This window comes from Pollachius pollachius (genome assembly GCF_949987615.1).
Source record: "Pollachius pollachius genome assembly, chromosome: 12".
Classification (NCBI taxonomy): Eukaryota; Metazoa; Chordata; class Actinopteri; order Gadiformes; family Gadidae; genus Pollachius; species Pollachius pollachius.
The window spans coordinates 14,590,625-14,603,302 of NC_136945.1; the positions used below are offsets into that span (position 1 = coordinate 14,590,625).

Below are 12,678 nucleotides of genomic sequence, written 5' to 3' on the forward strand. Positions count from 1 at the left end.
TGGGCGTTGCTTCACATAGTTGATTTATCAGTGAACATTTCCCGGGAAATCAGCAGGCTCCTTCCTCTCACGTAAAGGGGGCGGTGTTTCAGAGTTAAAAGACATTTCCACTCATGTAACCCATGTCCCTCATGCGAGACATGCTATAACGGTTTTCAGTAGCCTAGGTGACGGCATTGAATTATGATCATTTTATGGTACTAAAACTCCGTCTGAGTCTGAATAAAGAATCGGCAACAAAAAATGCCATGATGCATTCTGATGTACAAGTCATTTTCTGTGATCTAGCTCTATGCCTGACCGTTTTCCTGATTTATTCAAGAAATCCAAACCTGGAAAAAAAATTGATAATAAACAGACTACTAGGTTTAATAATAACCTGAAGTTTATTAACAACCCTTTTTATACACATCAATCATAACTACTTTGATCATTTCATAACATTCATCATCACCCCTTTAAAAAAGCACTGTTAACCAACATATCATTCATAAAACCTAACATTAAAATATGTACAGTATCAAAACAACGCATAGGAAAGTCCAGGCAAAACAAATAAAGAACCCAAAGCATCCAATGTAGAAAATAAATTAATAAATTAGGATTTCCTCTTGAGTTCACTGGGGACCTAATGTCCATTGGTGCGAATCCCAGACCAAACAAAATAAAGTTTTAATCGCGCATCTGTTGCCGTCGCCAACAGGGGGCAGAGAAATCCATTAAAAGTCGTATTAGAGGAGATAGATAGAAACAGAAACGGTCATAACTAGACTTCCCTTAGCTATTCCCAGTATCACAGAACTTCCTGTTCTAATGAAACCAGTATTACTTCTTCTCTGGATTGATCAGTCAAAGCATAATGATCCAGGAATCAAATGAACCATTAAACAACAACAATGCTGAGTGGTGTTGGAGTATGGTAGTAAAAGGATTTTAACACACGGATGTTTAATGTTAGCTTAATAGTTGGAACTCCTCATAACATCCTGTTGGGAGTTAAACTGAATTTGAGAAATTGAAGAGCAAACGTTCAAGGCCTGCGACTGACAATAAATTAAAGCAAAACTTTGATCGCTGTTGAGCTCATGTAATTGTATAACATTGAGCGGAAACATGCATAGTGTTACACCAATATACTTCTCAATATCAAGTCCATCTAGTTCTCAGCAATGACATGCAGAGTTAGCGAGTCTTTTAATTGGAAGGAACTGTTCATACGAGACATTCCGTTTCTCTTTGAGGTTAACCACACTAGGAAACCCCTCAAGTGAGTCGGATATTTTTTAAATAAGAGGCTATGGGTAAAGAGGGCTGTCTTGGAGGAGGACTCTCTGGAGGACTCTTCAAAATAAGATGCAAAGAAAGAAAACGGGGTGATCTAAAATGTCTGAAAACCGGCAGTGTGCGAGTGACAATACACCGCCCAGGTTGTTTCCATTACAACAACCTCTGCCACATAAAAGGTCAGAGTTCAGGTGTGTGTGTATGTATTTAGTTGTGCATGCGTGTGTCTTATTTGAGCACCAGCGTGGCCTCAGAGCCGTCCTTCTTCTTAAGGTACAGCCCGTTGGTCAGGTGGTGCTCCCTCCGCAGGAAGGCGTAGAAATAGTCCGAGACCAGCAGGATCTGGAGAGACAGGTTGAATGGTCAGACAGGCAGTGAGAGGGACAGACAGTGAACGAGTCAGAGAGGGAGACATAAAGGGAGGGAGTCAGATGGGCAGACAGACTAACAAATGGTGACACAGACAAGGAGAAAGACAGGGAGAGGGGTAGACAGACAGGGAGGGAGAGAGGGAGATAGACGAAAGGGAGGAAAGGAGACAGACAGATAGACAGACACAGATAAGGAGACCGACAAGGAGGGAGGGAGACAGGAAGACAGGTACCTGAGCCACACTAAATAGCAGTGTGATAGCGTAGTAGAAGTTGGAGTTGGCGCTGCCGGCATAGATCCAGAGGTGCCAGAGTACTGGGAACAGAGCTGAACACGCCAGCAACACGCAGCTCACCAGGAAGATGTTCCTTAAGACTGCCATCGGGTCACAGCAGAAATACACCACATCACACAAGAGTACAACACATCGGATTATAATACGTTGGAGTACAATATTTTGGGGTGGAGTGGAGTATTCTGGGTCACTTCAGATTAGACTACAACCTGAAATCGAACAAAAGTAGATTGGGGCAGAAATGAAACTATGCTCTACTAGTGCTCACATGAATGTATGAGTGAGTGTGGGTACTTACACCTGTACAAGTGGTTCCAGACTGGCAGGAAGGCCATGTAGAGGGAGAGGTCTCCCACCGTGGGGTACGACTTGAAAATGGCGATCAAAGCAATCTGCATGAAGATCAGAAACACTGGGTGTTCCCTGCAAAACACACACACAAATATATTCAGTGATCTGGTGGTCTCGGAATCAACAGAATGGGAAAAGAGAAAGTGGAAGCCGTGAATAAAAGAGTGTGTGCGTGTGCATGTGTCCGTATGCGTGTGCATTTGTGTGGACCTACTTGAGCTTGATGGAGAGCGGGAGGGTGTAGAAGAACACGTTGATCTGGAAGACGCAGAGGAAGAAGAGGCGGAAGTGGTCGAACATCTCGGCGAAGAAATACCAGAAGAGACCGATGTTTGGGGTCAGGTCCGGTACAGACAGACTGGAGAGTGAGAGAGAGACAGATATAGGGGTGAAATCACAGACTGGAAAGAGAGAGAGCGAGAGAACGACTTTCCCTCTCCCCGACAGTCCACTGCTGCCCAGACAGAGCTCCACACGTCCACCCGGGCCGCCGGTATTCCTTGGTCTGAGGGCCTTGGAAAAGGCGCTCAGACGTCACGAAAAGAAAGCCACCTTCGTTTGCAGCAGAGACTCTCCAAAACACTTTTGGAGAGAATGGCCAAACATAGGATTATACACCATTTTTCTCTAAATTGGGGACTTATTTCAATGACAGCGGCATAGATTCCTATGTTGACATACAAGACAAATGACCACGTTTTAAACAAAAGAAAAGTGGTTTTGGGTTGGTCCTCACATGAAGCCGTAGACGGCAGGCAGGAAGTCCCAGGAGCCCAACAGGAAGAAGGACAGGCATATCAGGACAAGGAGGCTTCCCAGGAACATGAATAGGTACTGCAGCGTGTAGAACCAGAAGCTAGACCGCCTCACGTTCACCGGGATATACAGACGCTGTGGGGAGGGGGGGTCATACACACACACACACACACACACACACACACACACACACACACACACACCAGAATGACGACTGCAATCAGACATCTGTATGAGGTGTGTGTGTGTGTGTGTGCTTGCGTGTGTGTGCGTTTGCGTGTTTACCTGCAGCAGGTAGAGCAGTGCAGGGACACATAGGGTAAGAGGGTAGATGGACTGGTAGGTGGCTAGCGCAAGGAAGATAGCACTCAGCAAGGCACTTCCTGTAACACAATTAATCACAACCATCGGAAGGAACATTACAGCCGGATTCAGGATTATCGTGTTTTAACTTAAACAATAACTGTCTTCCTATTGTTAATTAAACAACCAATCCAGTTTAGTGTGGAGCCTGGCAGAGGCCACTGTAAACAGGCAGTAAATCACACACCCACCTCTCATGGTGGACAGGATGAAGAGGGCAATGACAGCATTGTTGAGGCCACAGGTGCACTTGGCTACGCAGGACACGATGGTGAACGGATTCAGTAGGTAACTAGAGAGGGAGAGGGGGGTCAAAACCACCAACATCATACAGTACTGCATGATGGATAGATCGATCAGCCAGTTAGTAAAGTAAACTGGATATGATAGGATGCTGATCTTATCCATCATAGACCTGGGTGGACACGCCTATTTGCGATGTATGAGAAGGTTTTGGAATTTTAAACGGCTTGTAATAGCTAATCAGCATCACACCTGGTGGTAAAATGGTTTAATGCATAGGACAAGTTACTTTAGAGGGATGTTGTAGTACTTTTTTCCTTGTTTATTGTATGTCCCACACAATTAAAGCATTTGGTCTTGATGAAAGGCGCTATAAAAAGTTGATGTATTAGTACAACTAATTAAGAGTAACTAGTACTTACAACATGGCTACTTTGAGAGGAATGTAGTACATTTCCGTGGGACTTCTGATGAGTTCGAGACAGTCCATGGGGATGCGATCAGCCTCCAGAGCGAATTTCTGCTTCCTGAACTGAGGGACAAGGTGGAGCGAACAAAGCTTGACTCCAGCTTCCTTGAGTCAGCTGCAGCTCAGAAACTAACCCGTAACATCCGATAACATCACCTATTATAAGAGTGTCTTTAGACAGAAGATGAAAAGTTCCCTACCACTTGTTTGTTGTAGTCCTTAACCGCCAGGTAGAGAGCCACAGCAGTAAGACAATCTGCTAGCTAGATATAGGGTCAGGGAATAAGAGAGAGAGAGAGAGAGAGAGAGAGAGAGAGAGAGAGAGAGAGAGAGAGAGAGAGAGAGAGAGAGAGAGAGAACGAGAGAGAGAAAGAGAGACTCAGTCAGATATGTTTTGAACACAGAGAAATCATGTCTCTACAATGTTACCAAGTTGAGGATTAAGGATTAAGCTAAAGTTAAGCACCACATTCCCCATCACTGCTGTGCCAGTAAAGACTTGGCAGGGGTTCATCCTTCTCACCATGAATGTGATCTCTGCGTAGTCCATCAGGAAGTGGAAGAGGTAGATGACCATAGGAGTCTGGCAGAGAGACAGAGACAAAACATTAATATTAGATTCACCATGAACATACAGATTTACTGTGTGTTTGCGAGTGTGTGCTTGTTAGTCTGACCTCGTGGAAGACATCTCCAGAGTATGGGGAAATGTCGAGGTCCAGCAGAGCCAAACCTTCCACCACTAAAACAATAACAACACATTAGCCTTTTCTTGAACAGTCCATATGGATTATATACAATGCTGTAGCTTTCTGCTGAAGGGTACAAAACCAACACGATGTACTTAATGTCATAAAGACATTAAGTACATCGTGTTGGTTTTGTACATCACCATAGACCTTACAAGTGAATATATTCATTGTTTTATTGTGACAAACGTCCATCTACAAGGCTTAAGTGTATGCATTAGTGGAGATGATGGTTAGCGGTTCTGTTTACTCCATCACAGCATCATCAAGTATTAACAAGTGTCATGGAATTCCATCCGCATTTCACCTCAAATAAGCTTTTACGGTTCAGTTTCGCTAAAATGATCGAACTTAATTACCCATTATAATCTACTTTAGGAGATCCGACATATACGAGGGCTTAGTCGGGAGATGCATCAACAGAGAAAGAAGGAAGTGATACACAAGGAATACAAGCTTGTGTGTGCAATATATATAAAAATTTAAAGTAAAACGTTATTGACAGTCATTCAGGAGGACACAAACCGTCGCAATTCATTTGACCTACGATAGCGAGGGCAGATTTACGCAGGAAAACCTGCCTGGCAAGTCTATTATTCAAGCCAACAATAGCTGATGGTAGACCCAGCGAGTTAAAGACAGCCTGTTCGACTCGGGTTGAGTACATTTGCTGAATTCAAATCAACTTACCTCTTTTCCAGGCATTTAAAGGAGAAACAACCTCGACTCTCTCTGAAATTAAATTCGCTAAACTTGTTCTAAAAAGCGCTGCACGAATTGTAACAGCTACAATCAAAAGCAGAGTCAAGGGAGCTGCCATCTTGATAGGAAACTACTCGCCCCGCGAAGGGCTTGATGGGAAATCGAGTTTACCGTTAACAGACTACGGAAATATGCATTCTTATTTATCTTATTTTATGTTAATTACTTGATATATTTTAAACCCTATAGCTTCACACTCATTAAATATAAATTTAATCTAAGTGTCAAATCCTGTCAGCTTTGTCAAAACAACCAAAACCAACACAAAACCACATCGTGTAAAGTAATATTCATAATAAATAACCGAAAAACATATTAACATTTACATTGAATTGAACATGTGTTATTTGAATTATAGCACAAATGGAATGCGTTCTCTGTATTATGTGAATGACAAAGCGGAACATCAATCAAAAGTCGAGTTTCCCACCGGAAAATTAAACGGTCCGGGTCAAAACATATGACGTTGGCAGCATGTTTTCAAAATAAAGACAACTACAACGAATTTATTAGAAAACCAGAGACCAACTACTTTGTCTTCCCTGTATTGGTATTTTTCTAAAGAAAGAATTAAAATTAATTCAGTATAATAGTCAATCTAGTCCACCAGATGTTTTGAATAACATTCATTTTGATGATAACTTTTTATTTATTTTTGCAGGTGCCTGTAGTCGACTTTTATTTTGGAATTATCGGATCCCCCGGAGCTCTTTTCATTTTCGATTCTCCTGAAGGAGGAATGACTTGGTGGTTATTATAACCATTTGTAATAACTTTTAATCTGCGTTAAGGACGATGGCTGGGTTAGAAGTGCTCTACACTTGCGTCGGCGGCAGCATCGACTGCCCACAAGACGCCGTGATCTGCTTCGTTCACTGGGAGATTATAAAGAGTGGATACAGATGTGTGGGCTCCGGGGACACAGTGAGTTTACTACTTGATAACCGTCTGGTTACTACTGAGCTTATACCACAGGAGGTTCAAAAGCCCCAGATCCCGTTAGTGCCTACATTATCTTGATTAACATTTGGACCATTTGGTGGATGTAAACAGTCTTTATTTCGTTAATCCTGATGGTTGGCGCTGGTCTGAATTCCTAGAAAACAGTCGGATGATTTATTGTTGTCCATTCTGCCTCTAAACGGTCTGGTGTCTTCTCAATTCCTCTACTGCATTCCCGGTACCACTTGTACCACTGTACAACTGTACCATCGTCACCCCTCTCTCTACTCTCCCTCCCAGGCCTGTGCTGGGGACAGGCGCTCAGAGTTACTCCCCGCAGGGTGGAGCGACAACAAGGAGCTGTACTCTCTGCGTTACCAAGGCAACAACAGCGAAGACCACATCCTGCTCAAAGCCATCACGGCCGACTCAAGCCTCATCTTCAACCTCATGGTGGGTTAACACAGTTATACTTCCGTAGTTATACTGGTTGTGACTACTAGCCTCCGTGCCCTTGGTTGTGAGAGAGAGTTTATGCCAGAAAGACAGACAGAGTGATATTTTGAACACAGAGAGATCATGCTTCTACAACATAAAGTACATCAGATCAGCCAACACATCGTGCTTTTCTGTGTGTGTGTGTGTGTGTGTGTGTGTGTGTGAAACGATGTAGAGGTCTAGTACCCAGCAGGTGTCAGATCTGACCATAAGCATCAGTGAGCAAGTGGACGCAGACCAGCTGGATGCGTTCGACAGGTTAGACGCTAGATCCTCATCATTAACCATTAACTGAGCAAATAGCACGACAAATATGTGCAGTTTGTCAACCCTGTATTTGCGTACGTGTGTGTGTGTGCAGTGTGTTCAGGGACATGGCTGGCCTATCAGACATGGTAAAGACCCAGCTGCTGGCAGTAGTGGGCAAGGCCAGTGAACGGCCAGGAGGGCGGAGCCGCAGGGAGGATGAAGAGAGACGAAGAGGAGAGGACCCCCTCCGCATGCCCCCCCGTCGCCCCGGGTCACAGCAGCCCTGGTGAGTGATGTCACCGTGATGTCACAGAGATGTCCCATGGATAGTCTAGTGGTCAGGGTTTTGACCCCTACCCCAAGGTTCTGGGTTTAAATCCCCATTGTCTCCCTATCCCAGAGCAAGATGCCCCCTTAACCCTACCGGCTCCTTCATGTTTTTCAGGCCTGACCACATGGTTCCTCCTTTCGCGACCGGGGGAGCTGACCTAGACCCGTTTGGGTGAGTTCCCCCCCCCCCACACTCCCCCGTTCCATGGTTATATAGTTAAATAATATGACTGAAACGTGTTTGGGTTGTCTCTATCCCCCCAGCGCTCGTGGGCCTGGGGGTATGATCATGGACCCCCTGAGGTCGGGTTACCCCCGGTCCGGTCTGGACCCCTCCAGCGGGATCCCAGACATCCTGCCCCCCGGAGCTGTCCCGCCTGGGGCCCGCTTCGACCCCTTTGGCCCAGTCGGACGCCACCGGCCAGGGTGAGACACACACACAGACACAGACACCATACACACACATACCAGGGTGAGACACACACACACGTGGTTTAATCATCCATACATCTCTCCTCTCTCCTCTCTCCTCCACCAACATATGCTAATAATCTGTGTGAATGTGTTTCAGGCCAGATCCTGACCATATGCCACCTCCAGGATATGATGACATGTTCATGTAGAACCAAACCAGGAAGTCCTGCTTCTCACCCCCATCACTTCCGGTCTCCCCGCCAATAGCAGGCTGGTCACTGGTCAAAAATCATCTGGTCATGGCCCCCTTTGAGGGGACTGGCCAATAAAAACAGGTCTTAGAAATCGGTGTGAATGCCTCGGTGCCATTTATATTTATATGGATTTGAGAAATTTATGGGCCAAAACAACCACACAATAATGTTTTATTTTGCACATTGCTTTCCATGTCTACCACCTTTCTTGGATGAATAATTTGAACCCAGTGAGACCGGATCATGGTTTAGGGGTCAGGGTTAGGGGTTCAGGGATGGGGTCTTATGCCTCGACCCTAAAACATGAACACTGGAATAGAGTGTGACAAAGTCATGGGTTCAAAACCGAAAGGAGCAGAGGTCTAATCACCCATGATAATGATAAGTATAGTGACTAATATGTCTCTAAGGCAAAGACCTGTAGCTCCAGATCCTCTCCCCACATAAGAAAGAAGCTGAGCGTTAGTCGTTCCCTCTCCTCCCTTCTGAAAGGGCCCTGTGCGAGCGTGATTGGCCATTACAAGCCATTCCAAAATCTGTCCTCTAGTGACATCATAAGAGAAAATGTTTGATGGATAAATCAGTTCACCGGTCTAACAAGTGGACTGTACCAACTGGTAGGCTTATCTCAAATATCCATATTATATAACATCTAGGGGCACACTCCCAATACCGGTGTCACTAGAGGGCAGATTGGTAATCAAACTCACACCTGTTGGTAAAATAAGGGCCTTTTAAAGACCTTCTTTCTCTTCTCCCCCTACTCTCTTCTTCTTATCCTCTCCTTCCTCTCCCCTCCTCAGCTGAGAAGGAGTGATCCTCACTGGTTCTCTTCTATCGCTCACAGATGAAATGTTCACCTGGCTTAGCTCATGTAGAATAAGAGGCTGGTTGGTTAAACTGAACGGGTACCCGTATTAATACACAGGGTTCTGATTGTTAGAATTAACTGGGTACCTGAGTTTTTTCATTATTGTTTTCTGTGTTTGTTGATTTGCTAATGGGAAAATATTTCATGCCAAACACTTGAATAAAACTTTTTTGTTTGTAGTTTGTTGTGTTGTGTCTCGCAGTCTCTCTCTTTCACGTCTATCTGTCCCCCCTTTCTCTCTCTGTCTGTCTAACTCTCTGTCCCCCCCCTCTCTCCCTGTGTCTATCTCCCTCCTCACCCCCCCCCCCTTTTTTTTTTTTACTGGAGAATAAAATAGACGGAATACTGGCACCTCCTGGTTTATCAGCAAACTGCCGCAGTAAGTTGCCCTTAAAACCAAATGGTCAACAGTGGGTGCAATACTAGGGTTAAACCACAGGGAGCGCTGTCCCTGCTCTCCCTCGATGAGTAATGGGAGAAACTCCTCGTTTTCTCTTTTTCCATCCTTTGTTTCTCTCCTGAAGTAAGCCTTTTTTTTCCTTCTCTCCTCTCCTCAGTATAAATGAAAGAGAGAGGAAGATTAAGAGATGAAAACATCCCATCTAAACAGAAAGATGAAATGGATTGAGTGTGTGTTTTACAGAAAGAGCAATACAAAGCAAATGTAAGGTTGAAACAACCCACACATACACACAGCCCTAGTTCAACACTCACCTTCACAGGTCCATACCACAACTCAACACACCCACCTACACATTTCCACAGACTCTGTACTTACACACACCATACATAAACGTTTGCAATAATAAGGTATTATTTGTCATACTACACTATATAGACTACACTATGCATAACGTATATTCTATGAACACTTCACTTCACATGTTTACATGTGTATATCTTTGCTTGTATATATATATATATATATTCATGTCTACTCAACTATATAATGATACCATATATAAACCATACTATATATAGCTGGGCTAATAGCCGGGTCAAAGTCAGGAGTGATAGGTCATTCTGGTTTTCAAGGACTTTCCAAGATATTTGAGAACTGGTCCGGTGCACCACGCCTTGATATAAATAGAATGTTTCTATGGTAACCTAGTCCTACAGATTGATTTCTTGTGTCTTTGTGGCTTCCTGTTTGACCCTGACATGATCCTGACCATCGTAGGTCGGACGCTGTGAAGACCCCCCCCCCAGTATAACTACACGGGTTACTGGACGAAGACGTACCATTTGTAGACATAGTTTAAGACTTGAGAGTGTAGATGTTCTGAACCCAGCCTGAGGTGATGTATATACATGTTTAATCCTGACAGCATATATACTGGATCATCCCACAATGTCTACATGTTACATTCCTTTTCCTGACTCACACAAGATCATTCAGGATTCATGTTTTGGCTTTGCCTTTACAAAAAATAACATGTAAAAAAAATCACTTTTCACAACATCTCCTGGAGTAACATTCGGATTCCTCCCATTAAACTTTACATAACACTACATAACGATACCCCTTAAAATACTGGTATGGACTGTGTGTGTATGTTGTATTTGTACTATGTGTGTGTGTATGTGTTTGCATGCGTGTGCTTGGTTGTGAATGTTTGCTTGCTTTACCGTCTGTCTGTGTGGTTATATGTGTGTGTGTACGTGTGTGTGTGTGTGTGTTTGTGTGTGTTTGTGAGGCTACAGTACCTCAGTACCTGGCTATAGGGCTCACCTTACCAACATCAGCATATATGATACACATGAAGACAACAGACTGTCTTAAGGCGTCGTCGTGGTAACATCTGTTGACATATCTTACAGGGAAGGACGAGAGACGGTCCTAACAAGTCCGCTGGTCTCTGAGAACACAAAGTAGTCTTTGGACGCCACAGGACATTCAGGTGTCACATTTGTGCTGCAGTGATGGCCTTTCAGTTCGTCGAAGTCCTCCAATCCGAGATCAGATTGTGGTGCCGTTGCCTTGATAGCAGCAGCTTCCTGTGTATCTGGGGTTGAAGGTCGGGTCAGGCAAGGGCGGTTAGAGTCACACAACACCTGACCCCGAACAGCTAACAGTAGCAACTAAAAGACTGCTGCTGATTGATACCTTGTAATGTCACCGTGTAGGGTAGTTGACATCGTTAGGGACCAGCCAATCCGAAAACAGCGGGCTGTGTTGTGACAACACAAGGAGCCGTCTCACTGTGAAACCCATCGGAATGTCTCTCACAACAAAGCAATTTAGAGGACTAAAGGCTTTTCTTTTCAAGGGGACTCTTAATTTGGTAATTTGGTAGTTTCTTCTATGAATCTAAAGCCTTAGCATTGCTTTGTTATTATATCTGCTGGTCGCTAGTAATCCTTCTTTTATATAAATCTGATAGGAGTCCTCAGTGATAAATAGTTTAATCCTTATTCAATCTATTTTTTGCCCTAAAAATCTGCAATTACAGATTTATTAAGGTGAATATAAGCAGGCGGACTTAGTCGCCTCTTTTTGTTTGTGCTAGGGCTAGCATGTCTGGTGGCTCTAGCTCGTCAATGTGCTTTTAGATTAGAATATTATTATTAGATTAATATTATATTATTACACAAGAATAGGGCTCTCTCTGCTCTGTTACTTTAAACAACCATAATCTTTTCTCCTCTGAATGTATTTCATATATAAGTTTTAAACAATTATAAATAATATTTATCGTTAACATTTATACTGTATATAAGTTATATATAATCATTATAAATAACCTTTATACTGAATATAAGTTTAATTATATTTCTAAGTTATATTTATAGTTCTAAGTTTTATTTAACCTTGTAGATAACCTTTATACAGAATATAAGTTCTATATAACCTTTTATAGATAACCTTTATAATGTATAAATTATTTATAACAGTATAGATAACCTTAATATACAGTACATAAGTTATTTAAATAAGCTTTATAGATAAGCTTGATATAATGTTTATAACTTTTAACCTTTGTAGATAACCTTTCCATTCAGTATATCATTTCTACCTTCATAGATTATCTTTAACTGCTGTTTATGAGTTTGAACCTTTATCGATAACCTTTATTTACTGTAAATAACTAAAATAATAGAAACCTTCTTTAGATCCATGTTTTCAGAGCATTGTGCTCAGGATGTGCTCCTCCTCAACTTCCTGTATATTTCCTGGGCGGGTTGACCATGACCACGTTGTCACTTCCTGTCACATGTGCGGCTAGACCACTCCCTGCCAAGCACGAGCGGGTACGGCAGCATCCGCCTTGCCCTCTCCCTGTCCAACTCCGGCATTGCGCCCGCTCCCCTCCGTCGTCGCCGTGGTCACCGCGGTCGTCGCGGCAACCGGCCCCTCCCCGCCGGGCGCCGCAGCCAGCCGCGTGAGCCGCAGGTGCACCGAACCGTACGTCCGCTTGGGCCCGACGAAGCCCCCGCCCCTGCCCCCGTGGGGGCGGCGCCCCGCGGCGCCCCCG

At 43.8% G+C, this 12,678-nt stretch overlaps 3 protein-coding genes across 3 annotated transcripts in view; 1 reads left to right on the top strand and 2 right to left on the bottom strand.

Annotated features, from left to right (window-relative positions):
* Positions 1–367: 367 nt before the first annotated feature.
* Positions 368–5,707, bottom strand: pigu (phosphatidylinositol glycan anchor biosynthesis, class U). The gene is made up of 12 exons (XM_079748656.1): positions 5,573–5,707; positions 4,811–4,875; positions 4,657–4,716; positions 4,334–4,396; positions 4,087–4,196; positions 3,613–3,713; positions 3,344–3,441; positions 3,039–3,193; positions 2,517–2,660; positions 2,250–2,374; positions 1,889–2,031; positions 368–1,626 (listed from the first exon to the last, which is right to left on the bottom strand). The coding sequence occupies exons 1-12, from the start codon at positions 5,700–5,702 to the stop codon at positions 1,513–1,515; spliced, it is 1,308 nt and encodes a 435-aa protein (XP_079604782.1). The 5' UTR covers positions 5,703–5,707; the 3' UTR covers positions 368–1,512.
* A 660-nt stretch (positions 5,708–6,367) lies between these two features.
* Positions 6,368–9,381, top strand: psmf1 (proteasome inhibitor subunit 1). The gene is made up of 7 exons (XM_079748663.1): positions 6,368–6,568; positions 6,887–7,039; positions 7,260–7,342; positions 7,446–7,619; positions 7,779–7,835; positions 7,928–8,089; positions 8,235–9,381. Exons 1-7 carry the CDS (start codon positions 6,440–6,442, stop codon positions 8,284–8,286), a joined length of 810 nt encoding a protein of 269 aa, XP_079604789.1. The 5' UTR covers positions 6,368–6,439; the 3' UTR covers positions 8,287–9,381.
* Positions 9,382–12,425: 3,044 nt separating this feature from the next.
* Positions 12,426–12,678, bottom strand: part of tmem74b (transmembrane protein 74B) — a gene marked incomplete at both ends in the record, with an annotated part of 1,897 nt that continues 1,644 nt past the window's right edge. Inside the window, one exon of the mRNA XM_079748662.1 lies at positions 12,426–12,678. This exon is cut by the window's right edge and continues 386 nt beyond it. Coding sequence (XP_079604788.1) covers positions 12,426–12,678 — 253 coding nt within the window.